General features: G+C 39.9%; 1 protein-coding gene across 8 annotated transcripts in view; it reads left to right on the plus strand.

Annotated features, from left to right (window-relative positions):
- Positions 1–26299, plus strand: part of LOC148356406 (ELKS/Rab6-interacting/CAST family member 1-like) — a 179019-nt gene that overhangs the window by 144823 nt on the left and 7897 nt on the right. For 5 of the 8 annotated variants that reach the window (XM_088347183.1, XM_088347186.1, XM_088347185.1 and 2 more), the window contains 2 exons: positions 6372–6479; positions 18551–18739. In XM_088347183.1, the coding sequence (XP_088203309.1) occupies positions 6372–6479; positions 18551–18739 (297 nt within the window). Of the gene's footprint in view, positions 1–6371; positions 6480–6590; positions 6660–18550; positions 18740–26299 lie in introns of those variants that run through there. The other 3 variants (XM_088347188.1, XM_088347190.1, XM_088347191.1) reach the window with 1 other exon arrangement.

Here is a 26299-nt window from a genome sequence, read left to right on the forward strand (position 1 = left end):
TGTTGATAAACAAATACGTGTCTGTACAATGTCACCAGTCACAAATATGTCATGCCACATTGTAAACCTTAAAGGGGAATCAAGATATAATGACCATTTCAAAATGTATCCAACACAGAAACATCACGATCAGTCTGAAACAAGATACCCGAAAACTATAAATCGGCATAGCTCACCAATTATGTGCTCTTGTCATCAGCTGATTATAGGTTTCCCAGCAAATAAGGACTTGGTACATCCAGAACAATCCAGTGAATCCAAAACACACAATAACGCCGACAGATTTTCAAGAAAAAATCCACCTAAAAGCATTCCTGCATCATTTGACAATCCTTGTTGTAATCAGTTTGTTTCACTCCATTATTCCCTTTTAAAGATAAACAGACTCATCGCAGACAGCTCACGATCAGTCTGAAACAAGATACTCGAAAAGTATAAAGCTATCATAGTTCACCTAAAAGTCCCCAAGGAAGTCAGCTGATGAGTTGAAACTCTGCAAAAATGGAGACATTCCATCCAGGATTGTGCAATTAGTCCAGGCCTGTAAAATATTCAATCTAAAACACACAATAATGTCGACAGATGAAATTAATCCACCTAAAAGCGTTTTTGCATCGTTCGTTTTGCAACATAATTTCCGTTTACAAATAAACAGACTTGTAAAATCATTTTCAATACCGCCGCTAGCCTCTGACAATTTGATTGACACTACTATCGGCCAATACCAGGTTTTTTTTTTTGCATGGTCCACAGCCCGCATTAGCCAACAAGGGCTTGTTTAAAAAAGGATCTTGCTTCCTTTAGCTCCAAATGTCTTCAGCCACTAATAACCGATTTAAATGATGATTGACATATAAGTTAGCCCATTAAATTATAAACAGATAATCGCGCAGATATTTACTGTGTATTCAAATTTGACCTCAAAATCAGAGTGCGCAACGCCACTAGTGTTTTATTTTTTTCTCTCTTTTTTTCTTTATTTCGTGCAAATGTTCCAAATCATTGAGTGACTTTTGGAAAGAGAAGTCAAACATTTACAACTCTTTCAAAATATCTATTAAAATGGCCAAAGTGAAATTGACAGTTGCAAAACTATTAGTTTTGTCAACTGGTCATCTCCAAATTGCCACATTTAAAAACGCTGAGACCTACAATTAGAAAAAAGTCTAAAATATAATGTTTAGTTTTTTAGATTGCGATTAAATCTAACAAGGTACCAGGTAAGGCTTCAAGCTATCGTCTCTCTTGTTTTCCAGCTAAGGTGACCATGCTACACTCATCTATAGGCCCTTGAACTGATTATTTTAGAGTCTTACCCTTCAAAAAAGACCAAAATCGTCCCTATTCTCCAAATGGTTCAAGAACAGCATGCAATTTACTTAGGGGAAGGCTTTAATTGGGATTTTAGGCCAATTTTACAGGATTGTTAAGGGATTCAACAGCCATGAAAATGAATGTATCAACGTACATTTTAAAAATTTTGTGAGAAAATTTCTAGTACAGAAAACTAAAACATTGTGCCACGATGAATACACTCGTTTGCAAACTGTGTGCGCAGTGATCAATCTTAATCACGTAGCTCAGCAGTCAATACTAATTAAATTGGTATTAAAATATAAGCACGAGTGTGACAAAAACATCCTCAAAACCAAACTCAAATTACTGTACTGACTAAAAATAAGAAGCCTGTACACTCACAACAACCTGTACACAAGCTGAACCATGCGACTGATCTTAAGCGGTCCCATCCCTTGCTCAAATGACAAAGTGATAGAAAGATGATCACGTTTAGTTATTACTACTTAAAAAAAAATCTAATCGGGGTTCAGAATTTTAGTGCGTATAGTACGTTGAGTTTTGTTTTTAGTATGTTTTTGTTTGAATCTTGCATATACAATATCTCATCTCATCTTATTAGCTGCACCGCTTATCCTCAGTTGGGTCGCTGCAGCCCATCCCAGCAATCATCGGGCAGTGGGCAGGGGACACCCTGAACTGGTTGCCGGCCAGTCGCAGGGCACACAGGGACAGACAACTCGCTCGCTCATTCACACCTAGGGACAATTTGGACCGGCCAATCCACCTGAAATGCATGTCTTTGGAATGTGGGAGGAAACCAGAGTGCCCGGTGGAGGAAACCCAAGCACGGGGAGAACATACAAACTCCGCACAGGAACTCCAGTAGCTGGATTTGAACCCACACAGGAGGTTCCCAAGACCTTGGAACTGTGCCGCACACGCGCTAGGATATACAATATGTTAATCCCAATTTTATCAAGATTGACACCTGCGGAGAGAGTCCGCAAAGGAGTGTCCTAATCCTGGCACATTGTGTTACTTTTCTGTTCCAGACATTTTACCTCTAATTCTGCCAAGATCGTAATCGTAATCCATAGTGACAGTGGGGACTTCATTCATCCGTTTATGCGCGTCACTAGATGAAGAGACATTTGGCTACAGAAGAGAGTCGTAGTTACTCCGGCCGTATACTTTTTTGAATTTCTTCACTTTGACATTCAGAGCACTGAGCAGAAATCACATCACGCCATCACCTGCAGCAGGCCCTCGTAATGCTTTGTTTTGAATAAACAGTCGGATTCCCTGGTCCGCACCAGTTTTGAGCCAGCTGCTAGGCACTGGCCCTGGCGACCTGCCAGGAGCGCCAGAACAAAAAACAAAGAAGAAGCCAAATCATATTGTGAGCCGCCATGTTTAAAATCTAGCAAAAAAAGTAGCTGCTTGTAGTCTAGAGTTCATGGTAAGTGTAGAAAAGAAGATGAAAAAAATAAGGACTTGTGTCAGAGAAGGAGGCATGATGAGGGACAGCCAGTAAATCGGTCTGATACAAAATAAACAATGAGAGGCCCAAGAGGAGTAAATGTCCAAAGAGAGGTAGAGATACGATAGTATGTGTTTGGATGAGAGTATTAATAGTCGAGCTAGTAAAGTCCCTTCTTGTTTAAACCAAGGAATGGATGCCAAGTTATTCGTAGCGCTCCTGTCAGTCATAAGAGCGGCCTCACTCGATTAAATTAAAAAGCATGAGACAGTAAATGAATTGAAAGATAATAAAAATATTGAGTCATTGAGATTCAGGAAGTAGTGACTGGCAAAATATAATCATGACTCTGAGGGAAATACATGGTATATGTTAGGGATGGCAGATTTGGCAACCCAAAATGTTGAAAGAGCCATGCACTGCTTATCCTCAGTAGGGTCGCGGGGGTGCTGGAGCCCATCCCAGCAATCATCGGGCAGTGGGCAGGGGACACCCTAAACTGGTTGCCAGCCAATTGCAGGGACCTAGGGACAATTTGGACCGGCCAATCCACCTGAAATGCATGTCTTTGGAATGTGGGAGGAAACCGGAGTGCCCAGAGGAAACCCACGCAAGCACGGGGAGAACATACAAACTCCGCACAGGAAGTCCGGTAGCTGGATTTGAACCCGCACAGGAGGTTCCCATGACCTCGGAACTGTGCCGCACACGCGCTAACCACTGCGCCGCCGTTCTGCCCCTGGACCAAATAAAAAAAAAAATATATATGTCTATAACCGCAAAAAGATTAAAAGTCTTAAATAAGTCTTCTAAGGAAGGAAACAGATACTGTGTCCATCCATATTCATTGGAAACAGTTACAAATGTGTCCTGTTTGTGTTCCTACGGAAAACATACATGTTTCTATTATCAAACATCTTTAAAAAGCACCAGGGCGCAACGAAAGAGTGCCAAAGAGCCACATGAAGCTCCAGAGCACGTTTAGCGGGTTGAGAAGTCCATATTTGTTGGCGATATAAAGCATTTTCTTCTCCAGAACGTTTTGTGTGCATGATGGTTTTCAGAGAAACCTGAAATTGAAAAAGATATGCACATACTTAATGTCGTTTTTTTGATCTGAACATACGCTTGGAACTCAGAACGTGATGTCATTGATGCACAGGCAGACACAGGAAGAAAAGCGGAGGGGTGACTGTTTAGCAGAGCACAAAATTTGCAAAGTGGCAAGTAAACCGCAAGCAATTACTGTACTCACTCAGGGTGGCACAACTCAGTTTTAGAATTAGAGTTTGTTGAACCTTCATTGTGAAAGTGGCTCCAGGTCAGGTAAGATGAGGTCACATTGGTGGCTGAAAACCAGGGACTCTCGGTTGTCAGAGAATGAGTTAATTTATGCGCACATTTCATCATCTTTCCGATCCCCAGTATTTCACGTTGGCTCGTTTCCTCCAAGGTTCCCCGTTAAAAGCTGGATTTACTACTGTAACTTAGGAAACAGAACAGTAAGTAACTAGGGGGAACTGAAAAGGGATACAGGGTAGCAGGGGACCTCTTAGGGAGTGGATGTGATGAGAGGAACTCAGAAGAGAAGAGAGGAAGTGGAAAAGACAATGTGTGCGTGTATCATTGACATCATGTTTTTTACTTAGAACTGGCGTAGGTCATATATAATACTAGGGCTGCAACAAACGACTATTTCAAGACCCGAGCAGTCGAATAATCGAAAAATTATTAGTTTTTCCTGAAATTCCCATCTTAAACCAATCAGACATATTGCTTGGTCAGTAGAGACATAAAACCACGAATAAACCTTCTTCCATTTTTTAGAGACAGGAAAATAAATGATAAAATTGAAACCAACCAAGAATATGCTCATTAGCAGCAGTACAACAGTAAATAAAACAAATATTATGTGCATTTTGTGAAGTACATTTAGTGGTCAACTGCAAAGTCTGGAACAGAAGTACTAACAATTATCAACAGTTTGAAATCCAAGGGTTCTAACAACTGACATTTGTTGTTTTTAACGTTTTAACAACTGGTTGTTGTTCTTCAAAACCATGTATTTAATTTCTAAAACGTTTGTCACTCAATCTCTCTTTTATTTCAAAAGTATGCGTATTAAATGTGCAATGTATGTCATCACTACTGTATTGGCTTGAATGTTACTTGAATCTTACCGAGGCGAGTCAGACTCTGTTTGATTCAACTGTCCGACTGTTGACAGATAATCGAGGAAATTAGCACCATATGCTAGATTAGCACCATTGAGTGGGAGGCTCTTTTAAGTGTTCTTTAATTTTCCTTGTCTCTTTGTCTCTCTCTCTCTCTCTCTCTCTCTCTCTCTTTGTCTCTCTTTGTCTCTCTTTGTCTCTCTCTTTCTTTCTAGTTTACTCTAGTATCTCTCTTTCTATTTTTCTCTCCCTCTGTCTGTCTTCTTCACTTTCTCTCTCTCTTTCTATTTTACTCTATTATCTCTATCATTATATTTCTCTTTCTGTCGCTGCTTTGCTCTCTTTCTCTCTCACTTTCTCTCTCTGTTTCTATTTTACTCTATTATCTCTATCATTATAATTCTCTTTCTGTCCCTGCTTTGCTCTCTCTCTCTCTCTCTCTCTCTCTCTCTCTCTCTTTCTCTCTCTCTCTCTCTCTCTCTCTCTCTCTCTCTCTCTCTCTCTATTTTACTCTATTATTTCTATCATTATATTTCTCTTTCTGTCACTGTTTTGCTCTCTCTCTCTCACATTCTCTCTCTTTCTATTTTACTCTATTATCTCTATTATTATATTTCTGTTTCTGTCGCTGCTTTCCTCTCTCTTTCTCTCTGTCTCTCTTTCTCTCTCTGTATTACTCTATTATATTTTTCATTATATCTATCTTTCCGTCACTGTTTTGCTCTCTCTCTTTCTGTTTTTATTTTACTCTATTATCTCTATCATTATTTTTCTCTTCCTGTTGCTGTTTTGCTCTCTCTCTCTTTCTCTCTCTGACTCTCTGTCTCTTAAAATGTTCATGCATCCCGGAGATACTGCCATGATATGCAGATCTGCTTTGCAAACTGCAAGTGTTCTTTTCATTTGCGGCATCCAGGCAAAAAAATCGTTTCAGTACGCGTACTTGATGTTGACGCCGTCAGTTCTGTGCGTTACCGCTCGAAATGAAATGAAATGACCTGCATCTATATGGCGCTTTTCAAGTCAATGACTTCCCAAAGCGCTTTACAATGTGCTCCACATTTGCAAATAGTGGCCTTGAAGCCGTGTAAGGCGCTAATCTGCTTGTTGGGGTAAGGCGCTAACCTGCTTGTTGTGGGTATTAGGGGTTCAGTGTCTTACCCACTTCGACATGAAACACGGACGAGCCGGGATTCGAACTGGGATCCCAAGACGAGTGCTCTACCTCCTGAGCTACTGCCGCCCCGAGACAGAGACGCTATTGCAGAGACGCCTCATTCTGTTGAAAAACCGTGACCGTCGTCAACATTTGACAACGGAATTCGTCGTCGAGTGTTTTTAGTTTCGCTTTTCATTGATGAGATCCGCTAATCCTCGCAACCCTGTATAAAAACACCCTTTTTTTTAATTTCGTGCAGACTCAAAACAGGATGAAGCTCATGGCCGACAACTATGACGACGAGCACCTGAAAGTGTCGTCACCCAACTCAGATTTGCCCAATAACCACAAGCCATCGCCGGATCAGGTGAGTGTTGTCCTTTTTTATAATTGTTTTTAAAGACGAAACTCGTCCTTGCTACTTCCTTCCTGTTTCAACTAACTTCCCCCGCTGCTCTCTGGACTCACGCTGCCTCAGGACGATGAGGAGGGCATTTGGGCCTAGCGTCCTTTTCTTTCGCTTTTTTTCACCGCTTTGTACAGAAGGGTGAGCATCTTACCGCCGGTTCTCGTTCCTCATTCCTCCGTCATACGCTCTCGCTCCCTTGCATGCCAGCGAATCATTTTTCTGTGTTGCCCACTTCCCATTTTTTTTGTCATCTGTTCAGTCATGAATCATCCTGATGAAATTAGAGACTATTTCTAATCTACTTGAACTCCCAGTTGTTGAGGCTTTAGGACAGGGATGGGCAGACTACAGTGTCTGTACAGGTGCTTGAAAGCCATTAAAATGTGTTAATGTTAATGTTTTGTTTTTAAGGATCGGAAAGTGCTTGAATTTTGGGTGATATGCTTATAAATGCTTCAAATTAGTGCCATGTTTGACAGCAAGTCTTCGGAAATATGACGCTGACACTGCTCTCTGGTGGCTTCACTTTGCCGTTGTGATTTACTGCAGCTGGCATTAGTTTGTATGACGTTGTCCTGTGAAGCATCATTGCCCCCTATGGGTCTAGCCCAAGAGGACAGGTGCATGCTACACCTAAACATGGCACTATGTAATTTGTATTAGTGCAATGATTACGTATCAATTAAGGACATTTATTATGGGACAGGCAAGAGATAAAGGAAGCGTTTTCCAGTGGTGAATTGGAATGGGAAAAAAACTTCCTGCAACTGAAAATGTTAGCTACATATCACTGTCATTTCACCCAACATTTTGGGGGGAGAGATTTGTCTACAAAATGTTTACACAAGTATTGTTCAGATCCACAAATATATTGGTAATTTACTCAAGATCTAAAAATCACATCTAGTGGTATATGTGACGGAAAGAACTTTCTGCAACTGAAAATGTAAGTTACATTTTTACCCAACACCTACAGTCTATGGGGAGAGGTTTGTCACAGTTTACCAAAGATGTAGAAATGTCATGTTTTGATAAATGCACATGCTAAATGAAAAATGTGCATATGTAAATCGCAGATGTACTTATGGATCTCCAATATACATGATTCACACTGGACATATTTTATTGGTACTGGAGAAATTGAAAAATTGGCTTGAAAGGTCCTTAAAAGTGCTTGAAGTTGGCAATGGAAAAGGTGTACGAACCCTTAAATTTGTGTTGCCCACTATTGGTGAAGTGTGCTGCATTTTAAATCATTCACTTCTCATTTTGATTTCAGTTAAAATGTGTCATCTGTTCAGTCATGAATCATCCTGATATCATTTGTGTCTTTATTGATTTGCTTGTTGTGGCTTTAGGACATAAGAGCATAAGGGAATATAAGGGTTTTTTACAACACTCGGAACACTTTGTAAAAAAAAATAACCCAACTTGAGTAGAAAAATAAAAAAAAGGAAATTGAACAATCCACTAGTGGTAAGATATTAAACCCAAGCCTGAGTCGGGCCTAAGATGTAAATCATTATGTTTGGGTTGGGCTGGGTTTCATTTTTGTTTGTTTTAAATGAACATGTTTATGAAAATGATAACTAAAACAATGTGTGGATACTAAAGAAAAAGTAAAATTCATTTGTCGGGTCTTTATTGTTCTTCTTTGACTCAAATCAAGTCAGATTAATTTGTATACCCCTCAATCACATTGTCTCTAAGGACTGCACAGGTTACAATGCCACCATCCCCTGATCTTAAACCAACACACTGGCAAGGGAAAATTCAAAACTTCAGCACGAGGAAAAAGAGAAATTGAGAAGGGGCCTCATAAGTGGTAATCCCCCTTCCAGGATGACCAGGGTGGATTAGATTTAGCATTGGGTACACAAAACAGTACACAAAACACAGTGAACATTATTAAAAGAAAACAATTAGTAATATGCTGAAATTCGTCCAGAAAGTGCATGGCAGCAACGAGGCCTCAAGCCTATAAAATAGTCCAAAAAGTCCATAACAGCAGTCTCTCTGCCTCTCTCTCTCTCTTAAAGTGCCGCGCTAGATGGTCCTAAAATTCATATCTTAAAAGTTTCATCCTAAACAAAATCTGTGAATGATGGAAAATTGTCGGTTTATGTAACCTCTGCAAACACACAAATATAAAAGACGAAGATGTTTACACAGTCTCGTTTAACTTTGATTTTGTGCTGCTTAGCTGCTCCTCTTGCACTCTTTGCACTACTGTATAATACTATACTTCCTTATAATTATTTACCGTATTTTCCGCACTATAGGGCGCACCGGGTTATAGGGCGCACCCCAAAACACAGTTTTTGGTCCTATACCTTCCATAGATAAGGCGCACCGGATTATAAGGCGCTACAATGGGAATGTCGACAAAACAGTCAGATAGTTCAGTCAAACTTATTACCCCCTTAACATTCCCAAAGCTTGCAAAGAAGCAAATACGTGTCGTAGACACGTGCGGATGCGGTGTCCGTACGATGTCACTCAAATGGATCGTTCCAAATATCATTCGGCAGGTTAAAGTCTTGGGATTCAAGAAATGCCAACCATTCCTTAGTTTCTATCTTCTTTTTCGCTCGCAACTTTACTGTGCATATGACAATAAACACTTGGAATTGAGTTTAATTTAAAAAAAGACCCATTACAGAAACATCGATATCACTCTGAAACAAGATACTGGGAAAATATATAGCCGGAGTAGCTCACCAAAGTCGTTGTGTTCAATAATAATGTGCAACCATGGTCCTCTTATATCCGTGAGTGTAGTAAATTCAGGAGAATAAAATATTTACAAATACAGAATAGTAAAACATGCTTTCTCTATGCCGTAGACAACCAAACAAACTTGCTATTCACATTCATCTTTTTCGGCCAATTGCAGGCTTTGTTTTGTCCCTTTAGCCTATGCAAGCCCGTAAATGATAAAAAGGATCCGCCCCCTTTACTTCCGAATAACTTAAGCCAACAGTGATAGATTCAACTGATGATTGACACATCTTTTTCGGCCAATTGCAGGGTTTGTTTTGCCCCTTTAGCCTATCCGAGCCTGTAAATGATAAAAAGGATCCGCCCCTTTTACCTCCGAATAACTTTAGCCAATAGTGATCGATTCAAATGATGATTGACACATTGGTTAGCCAATGAAACGCCGGTATATAAATCCCATCATACACCGCGGACTACTTCACGTTCGGGGGAAAATCTAGTCGGCGGCTGTTGCATTAGTTGCAAGACTTTGCGACACACCATTGAGCCATATATAAGGCGCACTGTATTATAAGGCTCATGGTCGGCTTTTAAAAAAAATTAAGACTTTTGGGTGCGCTTTATAGTGCGAAAAATACGGTAGTATATTATTAGTACCTCAATACTCCAACTCAATACAACATTTTATTTATATCTGTACATTCAAGGAAACTGTGCGGGTCAGATGTATCGGCATTTTGTTCTGTATACACGTGTACAAGAATGACAATAAAGTATATCTGAATCTGATCTCTGAATCTATATTATTTGTCATCTCAAACGTTGAGAGAAGATGCTTGCCGACTTCTGCCCGCATGTACCGTACAATCATGGCACAAGCACTCTCAGTGTTGCGTGGCGATTAATTTGCCATAGCACATTACATCCGAACACTAGGTGCCTGTGTTCATGACTGGATATCGCTAGCATATTTGTACAAGGACATTTTGAATGGTCTTTGCAAGTATTCGATGCCTCGCTGACAAAAGACAAGCATGTAAATATTTTCACTCCCCGTTAAAATCCAGTGGAGGACTTCATATGTTTGTTTTTGGGAATCATGTAAAAACAGCCTTCTGAGCTCGATTGTGAAGTATTTTTTTTTCCTGCTGGGCAGAGATGAACCTAGATATTCTCAATCCTATTCCATTTTTTAATACAATTATATGTTCAGATATTATTTTTGATAAAATCCTTCATTTTAATTTTTACGAATGCAGCATATCATAAAATTAGAGAACACACCGATCAACAAGTGTACAGGCTTCTGTAGTCTCTCACACTGCACTGGTGTAATTTTGGTCCATTCTTCTTCCAGCCTCCTCCAGTTTGCTGATTGTAGTGGCTTTCTTGACCATAACTTTGTCACTAAGGATTCTTTATTGGGTTAAGATCAGGACTATGGGCAGACTATGCCATTAGTTTTTACCCTCAAGGACATTTTCAACCCGATTTGCCTCCGTGACCTGGAGCATTGTCCTGCAGGATGATTGGGAGATGAATGCAAGTAAGGAACTATGTGGGATTGAAGAAGGCTCTGATACACATTTGCATTAACTCAGAATGGAATATACCTTTATTATCATTGTTACAAAATGGGTTGAACATATTGTGACAACGAAATTGGACGTGGCACTCCAGTATCACATTTTACAGTGAGGATAAAAGAAAACAAAGAAGATAAAGGAACGAAGAAGATGTTTGTATTGTCTCAGCTGTACAAGAGGCCCAACTCCTGCTGCAGAACACATGCCCCAAACCATGACGCCTACCCCTCGACCTTCCACTGACTTTTATACACTTTGGTTTTAGCCTTTGTCTAATATGTCGCTAAACATAATGCTTCCAATCAGACCGAATAAATCAAATTCGCTTTCGTCACTGAAGTGGACTCTGGTCAGGTTTTCTTCTCGCTATACAATATGCTCCTCAGCAAAGCCCAGTCTAACTTTTTTAACTTATTTATTTTTTGGTAATGAGATTTTTGGTCCCCCAGAATTGGGGTAGACCACTACCATGTTCCGAACTAGCAAGCAATTCCAGCTGCTTAAGTGAAACCGATTACCCATTGATATCCTCGGCAGTGACCTGTCCTCTCTTGCATTTGTGTTCTGTGGACAACCAGCCTTCTTGGGCGATTTAAATGAGTTTTTAGTTTTGTAAAGATTCAATGTTCTTGAAATCACAGATTTGGAACGATCAACCCTTTCGTTTTCAAACTGTTATCCTGCTTTCGAAGGCTTTCAGTCACTTCTTGCAAAGTCAGTAAAACTGGCAGTTATAATTCAAGGAAATGAGCACCATGAGCTAGATTAGCTCTTGTAAGAGTTCTTTAATTTTCTTTTGGTTCTTTCTCTCTCACTCTTTCTTTCTATTTTACTCTATTATCTCGATCTTTATATTTTTCTCCCTCTGTCTCTTTCGCTCTCTCTCACACTCTCACTTTCTCTCTCTCTTTCTATTTTACTCTATTACCTCTATAGTTATATTTCTCTCTCAGTTGCTGCCTTGTTTTCTCTTTCTCTTGCTCTCCCTCTTTCTCCCCCTCTCTCTTTCTCTTTTTCTATTTCACTCTATTATCTCTAGATTTATATTTCTCTAACCATTCTCTCTCTCTCTCTTTCTACATTACTCAATTACTTCTATTTTTGTATTCTCTCTCGTTTTCTCGCTCGCTATCTCTCGCGCTTGCACCCTGTCTCTTTGTCTCTCTTTTTTTTCCCTTTTTTCTCTTTCTCTTTGGCCTTCTCTCTCTCTTTCTCTCTCCCACTCACACTGTCTTTCTTTCTCTCTCTTTCTATTTTACTCTCTTATCCCTATCTTTATACATTTCTCTCTCTTTATCCCCCTCTCTTTCTATTTTACTCTCTTATATCTATCTTTATATTTCTTTCTCTCTTTCTATCTTACTTTTATCTCTATCATTATATTTCTTTATCTTTATCTCTCTCTCTCTCCTTCTATATAGTTTGACCCTCACCCCCCTCATCAACCCCCCGGAGGAAAACAAAGCCTACTTACAACAAAGTCAGTTAGTTCTTTGTTCCTTTGTCTCTTTGTTTCCTTATCCTCACTGTTAATGTGGAACTGGAGTCGTCCAATTTCGTTGTCACAGCATATCCCATGTTGTAACAATGACAATAAAGGCATATTCTATTCTATTCTATTCTATATTACTCAATTACTTAAGTTTTTATATTTCTTTCTCGCTCTCTCGCTCGCTATCTTTTGTGCTTGCGCTCTCTCTTTCTCTTTCTCTTTCATTTTGTCTCTCTCTGTTTCTCTTTCTCCCTCCCCCTCTCTGCCTTTCTCTCTCTCTCTCTCTTTATATTTACTCTCTGTCTCTCTCTCTCTCTCTCTTTATATTTACTCTCTGTCTCTTTCTCTCTCCCTCTCTCTATATTTACTCTCTCTCTCTCTCTCTCTCTCTCTCTTTTTTTGTTTTACTCTCTTATCTCTATCTTTACATTTCTCCCTCTCTCTTTCTAGATTACCTCTATTTTTATATTTCTCTCTCTCGCTCGCTCTCTTGTTCACTATCTCTCGTGCTTGCGCTCTTTCTCTTTATCTCTCTTTCTTTGGTTCTTTCTTTATCTCTCTCTCTCTCTCTCCCTCTCCCTCTCTCTCTCTCTCATCCCGAACAAATAATTGAAAGAGAGACCCAGTTTTTCAGGTGTCTCTCTTAATGAACTCTGCTCACCTCTCCCAATCTACGTTAACCCAAACATGACACGAGATCAACGGTGACTTTATCGCGCAACAATAGTCTCTAGATAACACTCCACGATAACAGCCTAGCTCTAGTAGTTTCTCACCTTAAAGCACACATACGCGTGTTATTAAAATAAACAAAATCACTTGCAGCATAAATGCCTAAAACTTAATAATGCCACCCCGGGTGTTGGTATCATTGCGGTCAGTGGACTGAATGTCTCTCTTTGGAGCCGTTGGACCCGGTGTTCAGGGTGCAGCAGCAGGCCTGCAAGGGAGGATCATAAAACGCACAAACCTAAACACTCACTCATGACACTTGCACACGGAGGCGCAGAGTTATTTCTCTTTGGAGATGTTTTCATAGCGCCGTAACGCACTCATTTGATAGCGTTGCCGGCTCGTTAAACCGGCACTGTTTAGGCGGGCTCTGTAATACAAAAGCAAAACACGCGTACCGTGCCGTGTATATAGTTTATACGCGCGATAGCGGAGAAGAAAAGCCATACATTTCAACTCCGGCGAGGGAAAATGAGCACCTGCGTTCAAACAAGTCAAAATTCTTCCTGCGCTTTCTGTCTGTTTCCCATTTGCTGTGAATTATTTGATCCGCGGCAGACCTGGAAAGTTTCAACATTCGATTGTAAGGCGCAAAGTGTGAGAACAGCTGTTGCACATAGGCAGAGAGAGTCGGTTATAGTAATTCCTTGTTTTTCGCATGGGTTGTGTTCCAAAAGGGTCTCGCTGTAGTCAAAACCTTCGAAGTAGTAACCCTTTATTTAATTATTTAGTAAATACTTTATTATACGCTGAAACTAAAGAACAAACCCACTTTACAGGCTGAAACATTAAGCTCACTCTACTTTATAAGCATTTTTTCTTGACAAGAAATATCTGTACTCTAAAATTCTAACAACCAAAATACTAGTTCTCTTTTATTGCACTACTGTATATTTCGACATCAAAAGAACATTAAAAAAAACATTTCAAGCAATGAATAAAAGTACAGTACAGTGGAACCTCGGTTCTCAACCATAATCCGTTCCAGAACCCCTGTTCGAAAACCGATTTGTTCTATCACCGAAATCATTTTTCCCATTAAAAATAATGTAAATCGTTTTAATCTGTTCCAACACCCTGAATGTTTACCTTGAATGTTTAACGTAAACATAAAGCTAACCCAGGCTAATCGTACGTTCGCGTTATCGTAGTCTTCCGAACGAAAGATTACGCTAACATGAACGTGTAAAAATTAAAAAATCAGGTCGTTTACAAGTCATTTAGCACCCGGGTCTCCACAACAAGTGGTGAGCGGTTCATTGGAAAGAGGGCTCCGTTCCAACACCCTGAAAGTTGGGCTCCGTTCCAACACCCTGAATGTTTACCTTGAATGTTCAACGTAAACATAAAGCTAACCCAGGCTAATCTTACGTTTGCGTTATCGTAATCTTCCGTACAAAAGATTACGCTAACATGAACGTGTAAAAATAAAAAATAAAAGGATAAAGAAAAGAATTATGAATAGGATTTCTTACCTTTGTGGTGGTCACCAGAAGGCGCAGGTGGACAGTGGGGTATTTCCTAGCAAGATCAGACACTCGCACACCTACTTCATATTTTGCTATTATTTCTTTCTTAAATGCAATAGTTGTACGCACTACTTTTCTTTTTTCATCTGTAGCAACTTTGCTGCTTGCACTGACCTTTCTTCGGAGGCATAATTAGGGGCTAAAACACTTCGTACACCTATGTTAAAAGCGAAAGCAAAATGAAGCACGTCTGCACGCGATAACAGTTGGTCACGAAAAGAGCGATGTACACCCGTACGCCGCTCAGCATCGCACCCTAGCGTACGCACTCACGCATTACCGGCGTTCGAACTCCGATTTTTTGTCCGAACAGCGAAGCAAAAATTTCGAGAAATTCTTTGTTTGAACTGAGAGGCGTTCGAAAACCGAGGTTCCACTGTACTTCATAAAAGTTTTTTTACAGATGACTTCTGTACTGTCAAGTAATAATTCTAAAGATAGTCTTATATATATTTCAATATTGATTGGTTATATGAAATACGATTGGTTGACCAACTTCGGCAGATAAAGCAGCTTTTAATGGGAACCTGATTTAGGCAATAATCTCAATTCGGCCCAAAAATATGAACTATACACCTATGTTATTAGTGTGAAGATATACAGACACTGCCCTACTTACGAGCGATCGTTTGTAAGTTGAATTTGTTCGTAAGTTGCTTCAGTGCTAAATTTTGTATGTTTAAGGTTTATATAATTATACTTAAGGCTTGTATAAGTAACCTGTATTGTTTTGTACTAAAAAAATAAACATTGAATAAAATAGTAGGCTCTATAAATATAAGTAAAGTGAGGTTTAACTTACTTTTGGAACATGGGCTTCAAGAGTAAGGTTTCTTCCTTCTTCATGGTAAAAAGCGGCTGAAAAAAAGTGATCCAACCATTTTCTCAACCGCATCAATCTTTCTTATTCCACTTTCATTTCCAAAGAAACGGCTTGCCTCTTCTTTACACTTTAGACCAAAGATATTGAAAGGATGCACAAGATATTAAACAAGAAAAACATCAAAATTCTTAGCGCGCTAGAGATACAGTACACGAACGCACGAACTAGGAAGTAGAAGCCGGATTTCTTCTTTGGGGTGGATGCTGGGTGACCTCTCACAGCACCACGCGGTGTAAATAAGCACTACAGTACTGTCCTCTACTCGGGAAAAAGTGCACACAATAAAAAAATCTAACTTACAGCAATGTCCGGCTATAAATCCCGTTCATATCTACCGTTTTTCGTAAGTTGAGTGGTCATTAGTAGGGGTGCGTCTGTATTATCATTATATTTAACGTTTCAAATCCATCCACTTTACTTTATATATTTGGTCACCATGATGTAGACATTATGAGAAACTGGTTTTGCCTTCCCTTAGTGCAGGGGTACTCAAACTGTAGGGCAGGCCCCTCTGGGGGGACACAATGCTCCGTCATGGGGGGTGCAGGCATGTTTGACAGAATCGTGCAATTAATAGATTTGGCAGAGTGCTAAGCCACGCCCTCCATAGTTAGAGTATCCATGTATCACACGCGGGGCAAATAGGGTGGTCAAATCAACAGCGGGCGACTCTCTGAAAAAGATTTGTGCGTACGTAATGTCGGTTCATCAAGCTGTCTTACAGCTTTGACGGCTACCTTATTGACGCACAGGCAGACACAGGCAAAAAAGAGGCACGGTGACTGTTTACCCGAACAGAATGCAGAACTCAATGCATGTTGAAATTCCGCAAAGTAAGAAACCGCAAAACGTAAACTGATACAGCGAGGGATTACTATATATGGCAAACTTAAAGCTACGGTCACGCCTGGTTTCCTCTTTTCTTGCTTGCTTTGAAAAAAGCACGCCACCTTTAATTTCTTATGGACTTTAATTGGCTGTCGGGGTGCGGTTCGGAGCCCTTGTAATGACTCCGACAATTGTATTTTCTGCCCGTGCATGCTTCATTATGCACCCACCTAAATTGTACGGTCTTCTGAAAGGGGTGAAAGAGGCTAAAACACCAATGATCCCACTCGCAAGCTAGCGCACACATTCAATGTCATCCGTTAAACAAGACTTGCAATAGGAAGTGACAGCCCCTTTGATTTAACGTCAGCTTCCATTAGGAACACCGCACATAAATGTTCCTTTTTCTTGACCAAATGCATACACGTATCTACACGTAGTGACATATTATTTTAATTATTGATTGATTATTATTTTGATATATACCAGGGGTCCCCAAATGTTTTCTTGTGAGGGCCATGTAACTTTTCCCTTCTCTGATTTCCATTTTTTTCCATCATCTGCACCGCTTATCCTCAGTAGGGTCGCGGGGGTGCTGGAGCCCATCCCAGCTATCTTCGGGCAGTGGGCAGGGGACACCCTGAACTGGTTGCCAGCCAGTCGCAGGGCACTCAGGGACAGACAATTGGCTCGCTCATTCACACCTAAGGGACAATTTGGACCGGCCAATTAACCTAACATGCATGTTTTTGGAATGTGGAAATGGGAGGAAATCGGAGTGCCCAGAGGAAACCCATGCAAGCACAGGGAGAACATGCAAACTTCACACAGGAGGTTTGATCTCATGACCTCAGAACTACGCCGCACACGCGCTAACCACTATGCTGCCCCCTTCTCTGATTGCAACAGATAAAGTGTGATAATTGCAGTTTTCTAGAAAGCCACAATCAAATAACTTTTCTTGATTCTTCACAGAACAAAAGTCAAAAAATAATAACACTATTTAATAAATAAAAAAACGAAAAAATAAAAATATTCACAGTACCAGAGACCCAATGATAATGTTGTTGTGTGTTTCACATGTTGCCATGACAATAAATGTGTGGTATACAATGCTTAGAATATGAGTTATTGTCATGGTAACATGTGAAATGTGCAACAAAACTAACCTTTGTCTCTGGTATCATGACTAAAAATAGCGGGACAATGAGATGTAAACCAATACCTTTTCACCTGTCATCTATATCACTGGTATTCTTCCTTGTGTTTTTCAGCATTTGTTTTGGGTTGCACTACTTAATACAATGTAATCTAGTGTTAAAGTTTCACACAGAAATTTTTGACTGATTTATTTATTTTAAAATCATTTTTTAATTTATATATATCATTCTATCTTTCTTTGTGCAATTAATTTGAAAAAAAAGATATTTGAAGACAGTGGAATCAAAACTTCTTTGTGGAAAACCCGATTTGGCCCAACTTTACTAGACCCTAGCCTCCTGTGGCCCCCAGGGAAATACATTTTGAAGACCCCCGCGCTAAATAATAAAGACTGTCCCTTTAAAATCTGAGATAAGATACTGGAACCCAGAACTAAATGGGATAAACCTTGTAATCAGAGAGTTACATATACTTTTAAAGCTGAAGCTTCAACTTGTGACACAATTACTTAAATGAGCTGTACGGATTTTGGATTTTTTTAATGCTCATTATTGCAGCCGTGGCCCGCTCATGATGCACGTGCAAGTATGTGCATTTCTTAGATGTGATTAAATAAACTTTTTCTTTTCCAGCTTTTTGGGGGGTTTTGGGTTAGCGTTTGGGCGATACTGGAAATGGGCTTCTGATTTACACCCCCGTCTTGTTACACGAACAAGAGGAAAGAAAAAAATATGTGGGGACGAGCTTGAAGATACTCTCCAGCCCTCCTTTATTCCTGCTATCTTATGTGTTCTGCGGCTGGAACAACCTTTTAAAGTAAGATAAAAGCAGATAGATCCAGTGGGAAAAAATATAAGGGCTCTTTGAACTCAGTTGGGCATTGTTAACACATACTTAATTGAGATAATGTTCAACTTTCAATTTTTTAAGCACACCTCAAATGACACACACACACACACACACACACACACCTTTAATAGTCCTCATCCGAATATATGAGATATCTTGGGGGTTTTGTTGTTTTTTTCTGCTTTCCATGATTTTCTTTTTTATTTAGAACAATCTCACCCTTTTAAAATTTCCGTTTTCCTCACTAGATTCTCTCCCATCTCCTGGAACTGGACCAGACCCACAGTAAACTGAAGCTGTACATCAGTCACCTGACTTCGCTGTGTCAGGATCGAGACCCGGTCATCCTGCGAGACTTTGCCCCTCCGCCCGCCTACCACCGCGCCGACTCCGCCGCCTCCTCGCAAGCGCAACTGCACGGCATGACGCATGAGCAGGTGGGCCGTCGTGCTTTCAAAGAAATCCCCGTTTTTATGTCCGTTTCCATTCTCCTGCCGATGTCGTAAAACAATCGTTTGTGCGTTCGTTAACGACCTCACACGTGACAGATTTATATTCGGACTACATTTTTGCCGGTGATTTCAACCCGGGAGCGTAGAAATACAGTTAGTCGCTGGATAATCTTATCCCCAACTCACTGTCACAAGCTCATTTAAAGTAAAACTGGTGGGCTAGGACTCAAAAGAGGGTCCTGTTTTCAGTCGGTCGCTGTCCTTTGCCTAAGCTCATAAAAGAAAAAAATTAAACTGATGGTCATTGAACAGGGTACGTACGAAAATGCTTGAAATTCAATGTTGTGTTTTAAAGGCCAGGAAATGCGTGAATTTTGGTTGAAGTGCTTGAAAATGCTTGAAATGGTTGCCATTGCCATATTTCTTGGGAGTCTGACTCGATAAACCACACCATAGATTAAGATTTTTTTTTTTTTAAAGTGTGTGAAAATGACACTCACACGCCTGCCCTGGTGGCTTGTCATTATGATGTTGTCATGTGAAGTGTCACAGCCCTCTAATGGTTGCACCCAAGAGGACAGCTCTATTTAGAAAACCGATTCTTTTGGCTCGGCTAACTGAGAAGAGACGACATTTTTGGCTCCTAATCAGCTTCAATGGGATTTTTTTTCAATGATATAGTATCAATAATTACATTATGCACGGAATTATTTCGTTATTTCACATGTTTCGCACGGGATCCCTGCAAAACACATGAAATGTTAATTCGAATATTGAAATGTTCATGTAAAATCTTTACTATTTATGCACTGAAAACAACACAAAATCCCCGAAAATTCAAAACAATAAAACAAAAATTCAAAGACAAAAAAACAATCTTCAGTGATATAAATGTTAAAATGCAAATGGAAAAAAAACTATTTAAAATTCTGTTTTTACCAATTTAAAAGCAGATCCTCTGAAAAGCAGACAAAAAATATAAATTAAAAAAGGTAAACAAAAAGCAAAAGATCAGCAATCTCAAAGGGTTGAAAGATTAAATGCACTCTGCTTCGGAGTTATGAAATATTATTAAAATGAGTTTAGATTAGGCTCATATTTCTGCTTTTTATACATACAGTACTTTCTTTCTTTATCTTCCATATTCAACTAAATTAATACCCAACACCTATAGAGCCTTTCCGTGTTTGCAAACAAGTGTGACGTACCCAAGCTGTGTGTCCATTGTTGAAGCAGAATGGCAGAATTCATGTCAGTTTATAGCAGCACATTGACACAAGAGATTGTAGATCATAGGAACAGCTTAAGATAGCGCAAATTATGTGCTAGTAGCATGATAACAACTTTATTCTAGTCTTCAGAGCCAAAAACAACAACAAAAAAATGATGATTGATCGATAAAGGATTTCTTCCATTGAAGGTACTGGAAAAACTAGCCTTGAAAGTGCTTGAATTTGGCCATGAAAAGTGTGTACTAACCCTGATTTGAATCGTTTCAAGCAGTGTTTTTCAACTGGTGGTTTGGGGTCCAAAAGTGGGTCATTGACCTGTTTTTAACCGGTCGCTAATTGATGATTAAATTCATCACCAATAATTTTGAAATCAAATAATCAGTTAATTAACTTTTGAATTCATAATTTTCCAAATATTTGTCGTTTTTTAGCTGCTATTCAATACAACAGACCATAAAGAATTAGTCAGATAAACAAAACAAATTTATAGAAGAAACATACATATATATAATATATAAAAAATATAAATTTGAAATGAATCAAATATTAAAATATTGAGTTTTATGTTGCAGGCTTGCATTTAAACACACAATCTTCCCATCTTTATGAATGCAACCTTATTTTCCTTCAGGTTTTTTTTTAATCTGCTCCCAAAAACATAGAACGTCCTCTGTGGTCTACTGGCTGTAGGCCCAAATACCCCCATTCCACCCCCAAAAGAACGCCCTTTTAATAAAAATTGAGTTGTGGGCTTCTGAGAAAGGGCGTTAATGTTCTTATTAGAGTCAGTTTTCCACTAGTTGGTTGGACCTGGGCTTGTATAGGATTGCATCATACAACATGAAGTAATTGAGAGAAAAAAATCAGCAGATGAGTATGGGAATCCAAGAAACAGTAGAAATGAAAACAGCGATCGAAAATATATATTTCCAAGTTTTTCCGTACAGTATTTTTGTCAGGACCAGAACGGAAACAGGACCCAATTGCGTTACGTTTCTCACAAGTTTTATAAAAGGAAAGAGGAAGGGCCGCACCCACGATCCGGTTTTCGCTAGGCGCGGGAAGCAAGTCGCTCTCGTACTCCGATTGTGATCCGAACACAGAAGTGGATCTTCCGTAGCGAGCGATGGCGGTGTCGAGGACGGAAAAACGGGTCGATAGCCGGGGCAGGAGAGCAAAAACGTGGTCGGGGTCAAAAACGGGTCATAAGCCGGGACGGGAGAGCAGACGTGGTCGGGATCAAAAACGGGTCGTAAGTCGGGACGGGAGAGCAGACGTGGTCAGGATCAAAACGGGTCGACCCGGAACACTGAGAGAAGCGGAAGAGAACAATGAGCTGCAGTTTTAAATGTATCCACTTGAGGTCACCCAAGCCAGGCAGCACTCGCAAAGCAACCGTAGTAGTATTTCTCTTGCTTTCTTGCTATTCATTTCTCTCTTTTTCTTGCTCACTTCTGCACATCAGTGGGAAAAAAAATGTATGCTCAATGAAAATTGTTTTTCTGAATACTGTACCACGGTATTGCTATACTTGAGCCAAAAGACCAAATTTATTCTTATAAATATTGTCGCAGCTATTTTAAAAAGCCGGGCATTTTTTAAGAGTTCTTGCATTTTTGCACTTTCTTCATTGAAAATATTCCATTCATACAAAAAGGATCAGAAGCTGACAGCCTTTTTAGAACAGCGGCACCCATTTGAAGTGTCTTTTTCACATCCAGCAAAAATCAGGAAAGAAAACCAAATGTCACACCACTTCCTAGATGTGGAATAGAACTCATTTGCACACAATAGCCACAGCAACGTGTCAGTCGGCAGCTTTTTTGATGTATTTTTTTTTTTCGCAAACGTGACGCTTTTTGTAATCATAACAGCGCAACATGTCGCGGAGGCCACTTGCCGCCGGCGTTTTTCGGGCGTTTACATGCAATTATGGCGAGGTAGCACAAATACATCGGCTTTTGAAAGGGAGGGCCGTTTCTATGCCAATGATAATAATCGTCGTGGCGGAACGAAATCTCTAATGAGCAGAGCGGAGACTCGGATCTTTGCTCCTGGCCCAGGTCATAATACGCAGGTTGACAGATTTTATGGGCACTGGAAAGAAGTAATGAAGTCTCTTTTATGAATCTTGAGTGTGTCCTTGTCTAATTTTGTCCTGATCAAAAACATTTTTTGAAAAATCAAAAACTGTATAATGCAGCCTATTTACAATGGGAAAGTCACGCTAATGAGGCAAAGTAGCCAACAACTACAGAATGCTCATTTGAATTGCCGAACCACCGTAAAAAATAAACCAGAGCTTCTTTTGCATGCATACTTTTTGGCTATTAGGTGCTTAACGGACTAACAAGAATGTGCAATATACCGATTAGAAATAAAACCGTGCAATTATTTTCTAGTTGAACAAAAGCTTCTTTTTTTAGAAAAAACTCAGAACTTTGGAATGGATCGATAGAGGCGTCCCCTTTTGGACAATTCCCAAACGTACCAATTCACAATGTACCATAATGAAATCTGAAGTTTGAATGTAATTAAAACATCCTAAGGTATGTTTTGATCAAATAATGTTCTCACCGTGCGTATTTATGTTGATTGGAGGGGCATTCTCAAGTATAGAACATTACGCAAGTTTCCCACTTCTTTGGCTTTCTAACAAGTTTACCAACTTCAATCACTGTCATCCGAATTCTGATGTTCTCAGACGACTATGACCCCGCTCAAAGAGACATGACCTGGTCAAGCGACCCTGGTCCATATATAAAGGGGAGCCGATCGATAGAACTCTTTCTTTTTCTCCTTCTTGCTTCATCGCAAACCGACCAGTTGACACGCTCTTGCGGGCCTGCACTGCGGCTTTGAGATGCACGTGTGCCATATGTTGAGACCATACGGAGCACGAGACCAAAACTCTCCACAACACAATTAGGGTGACAATTTCAGATTCAACACCATGTTTGCTGGTTCTTGGGAAATCGACTAGCATTATAACGGGAAACTTTCTTTTTGTGCTAGTAACTTTCAGCGGTCGAAAACTCCCATTATCTCCGGGTGCCTTTCCCTCCCTTTTGTTTCCCAAGCATTAATTATCTGTGTTCAAAAATTACTATATGTGCGCTATTTTAATCGGCCTGGTTCATTGAATCCATTTTCTTGGGATTAGTAATTCATATCAGAACTCAAAAGAACTTAAAGTGATGACGTAAGTTAATTTTTTTTAATCAGTGTAAGATTTTCTAGCATCCTTCAGAGAAAAAAAAGATTTATGGCAGAGCACAAGCAACACCTAGAGGCAAATTCGTTTACTAACTGCTGTAAAGAATAATTTGTTTAAATTGAAGGTAGAAAAATTGCTACAATACTGTATATTTTTGTTTAAATGAATCCAATTGCGTTATTTCGGACTCAACTACAGGGTTCGTACGGTGACATGAAATCCACGAAAAGGTCATGAAAATGCTCGAATTTGGGGTAGTCTGCCTGAAAATGCTTGAAATATTTGCCATTGCCATTGCCATTTTTCTTGGCAGTCTGATTCTATAGAATGGAAGCCTTTTTTTTTTAAAGTGCATGAAAATGACACCCACACGCCTGCTCTGGTGGCTTGTCATCATGCCATTGTCATGTGAAGAGTTAACTGCCCCCTACTGGTCGCACCCAAGAGGACAGCTCTATTTCAAAATCCGGCTCATTTGTCTCGGCTCACTGAGAAGAGCCGCCGGCGCTTTCGGGTCCCAAATGGCTCCTAAGATTTTGTTTTTTGTTTTTTAAATGACATATTATCAATGATAATAAAACATTAAGAACCAAAAGATTTTGTAATTCGTAGTGAGTAGAAAAATACATTAAAATATTGATAGATCTACAAAAAAAATCTACCAACAATTTTAGCTTTTTACACACTGAACAGATTTAAAGTCGAACAACAACACAAAAAATGAAAATGCAAAACGAAAAATTTGTGCTATAGTTAAATGATAATACGCAAAGAAATGTTTTTATTTCTATTATAGCCAATTTTGACACACATCATCTGAAAAACAAAAAATATAAATCGAAATAAGTCAAACAAAAAATAAAAGATCGACAGTCTCAGAGATTGAAAGATTGAATGCACTCTGCAATCAAAATCATTCGAATTAGTCCTAATTTGACTTATTTTCCAGCTTTTTATACATACAATATTTTCTTTTTGTTCACTCTGCTTTGGATCTATGAAATATAATTAAAATGAGTTTAGATTTGGTTCATATTTCTGCTTTTTACACATACAGTTCTTTCTTTCTTTGTCTTCCGTATTCAACTGAATTAATACCCAACACCTACAGATGGTAAATGTTAAATGTAGCGCTTTTCAAGTCAATGAAGACCTCCCAAAGCGCTTTACAATGTGCTTCACACTTACCCATTCACACACAGACTCACACACCAATAGGGAGTCAGCCATGCAAGGCGCCTACCTGCTTATTGGAGGCAACCTGCTTATTGGGGGCATAAGGGATTCAGTGTCTTGCCCAAGGACACTTTGACATATAACACAGAGGGGCCGGGAATCGAACCTGTGACCTCTAGATCGAGCCTTTCCGTGTTTTTAAACAAGTGTGACATACTCAAGCTGTGCGTGCATTGTTGAAGCAGAGCGGCAGAATTCATGTCAGTTTATAGCAGCCTATTGACACAAAAAGGATAATAGATAGAAACAGCTCAACATAGCACAACGTGTGTGCTAACAGCAAGATAGCAACTTTATTTTATTCATCAAAGTCTTCTTTTGAAGTGCTGGAAAAGTTGTAAAATTGGCCTTCAAAGTGCTTGAAAATATCTTGAATTTGGCCATGAAAAGAGTGTACGAACCCTGCAACTATTTGAGTGTATGACATGGGTGAGGAAAATCCAAATTGTCATAGTCTCGGCGCCACACGGTGTTTGTTATTTCACCATCGAGGCCCCCCAACGCAGACTGGCAGACGTCGACGTGTGCTTTTACACGGGCACTATCGTGGTCACCTAACGACGAGCGATACAAAAACAGGACAGGGCGTCGGTGGAACCTTCCTGAACACAGCCGCCGATAAAACAAGATGGAACATTCGGCGGTTTCCACGTGTTTGTTTACCTCTCCCTTTAATAATAAATCGGAATATTACTGTATTTGCCTAATCTCATTTCCTCTTCTCCTGAGCCTACTTCCGCCGAGCTATGATATTAAAGCGCAATTATCACATTACGTCGAATCACCCTCAACACACAAACAAACAATCGTGTTTGCCTTCAGCCTTTATGGCCGAAGGGAGCGGGTTGTTTTTTTTTTTCGTTTTTGGTAGCCCCAGCGGAGTACTTTTACACCACTTGTATTCCCTTTGTAGCCTGTTAACCGTGTACACAAACACAACACAGAGCGTTAGTTCTAGGCTTTGTGGGCTTTAGACAGCTACAAAGCTGCAGCTCTACTCTTTGAATTTAGTGTTGGTTCTTTGCAGCCCAAATTGGAGTCTTGCGATCACAGCGTGAAGCGAGATGTCCCTCTCATGTCGAATACAAACAATGATGCGCTACTTTTAAAGCAGCTTGCGGTCGGTCCATTGGCGAGCAGTGTTGGGTACGTTTCTTTAAAAAAGTAAATGTAAACGGCAGTGTCTGAAACAGATGACAAAAAATTACCGGACACCAGGGCAGACACAAAGCCATAAAGATGCCTGCCCCATTTTTCACAACTTGAAACTCAATAAGACGACTAATCGCAAAAAAAAAAAAACATTGTTGCAAAGTATTAAGGATTGATAATCACAATATATAACAGAACAACTATCAGGAGACCAGAACAGACCAGGAAGCATTCGTTTCAGTTATTTATTTAGGGAAGCGATCAGGGCTTGCGGGAGACGAGATCGCTGTCAGCCGTCAACAGCGGAGCCGGAAAGAAGGCTTCGGATCGGGTGGCCAATCGGAGGGCGTAAGTCAAGCAGGTCGAGTTTACCGGGGCTGGAGAGAAGATCGTAGCGTGGGACGGAAGCAGGTCGAATCGGAGGCAGGCAGAAACAGGTAAACAGAGTTCTAGACGAAACGGGTAATCAGGAGAGTCACACAGAGTTCCAATCGTAATACTCATAAGGCGTCCACATGATTGCTCCAGGTGACCAGAGTTAGCAATCATGACAACAACACTTTAAATTTAAGTTTATTATAAATCTACTTATCACATTCATTGCATGTATATGACATCGCTGTTTTCCATCTATGTACTTGTATTTACTCATCTTCATTCATGCAATGTTTGTGTTGCGTTGTCTGGTCCAAGCCACGTGAACTCCTC

This window comes from Urocampus carinirostris, chromosome 11 (genome assembly GCF_059441175.1).
Source record: "Urocampus carinirostris isolate Australia breed hairy pipefish chromosome 11, RoL_Ucar_1.0, whole genome shotgun sequence".
NCBI classification, from domain to species: domain Eukaryota; kingdom Metazoa; phylum Chordata; class Actinopteri; order Syngnathiformes; family Syngnathidae; genus Urocampus; species Urocampus carinirostris.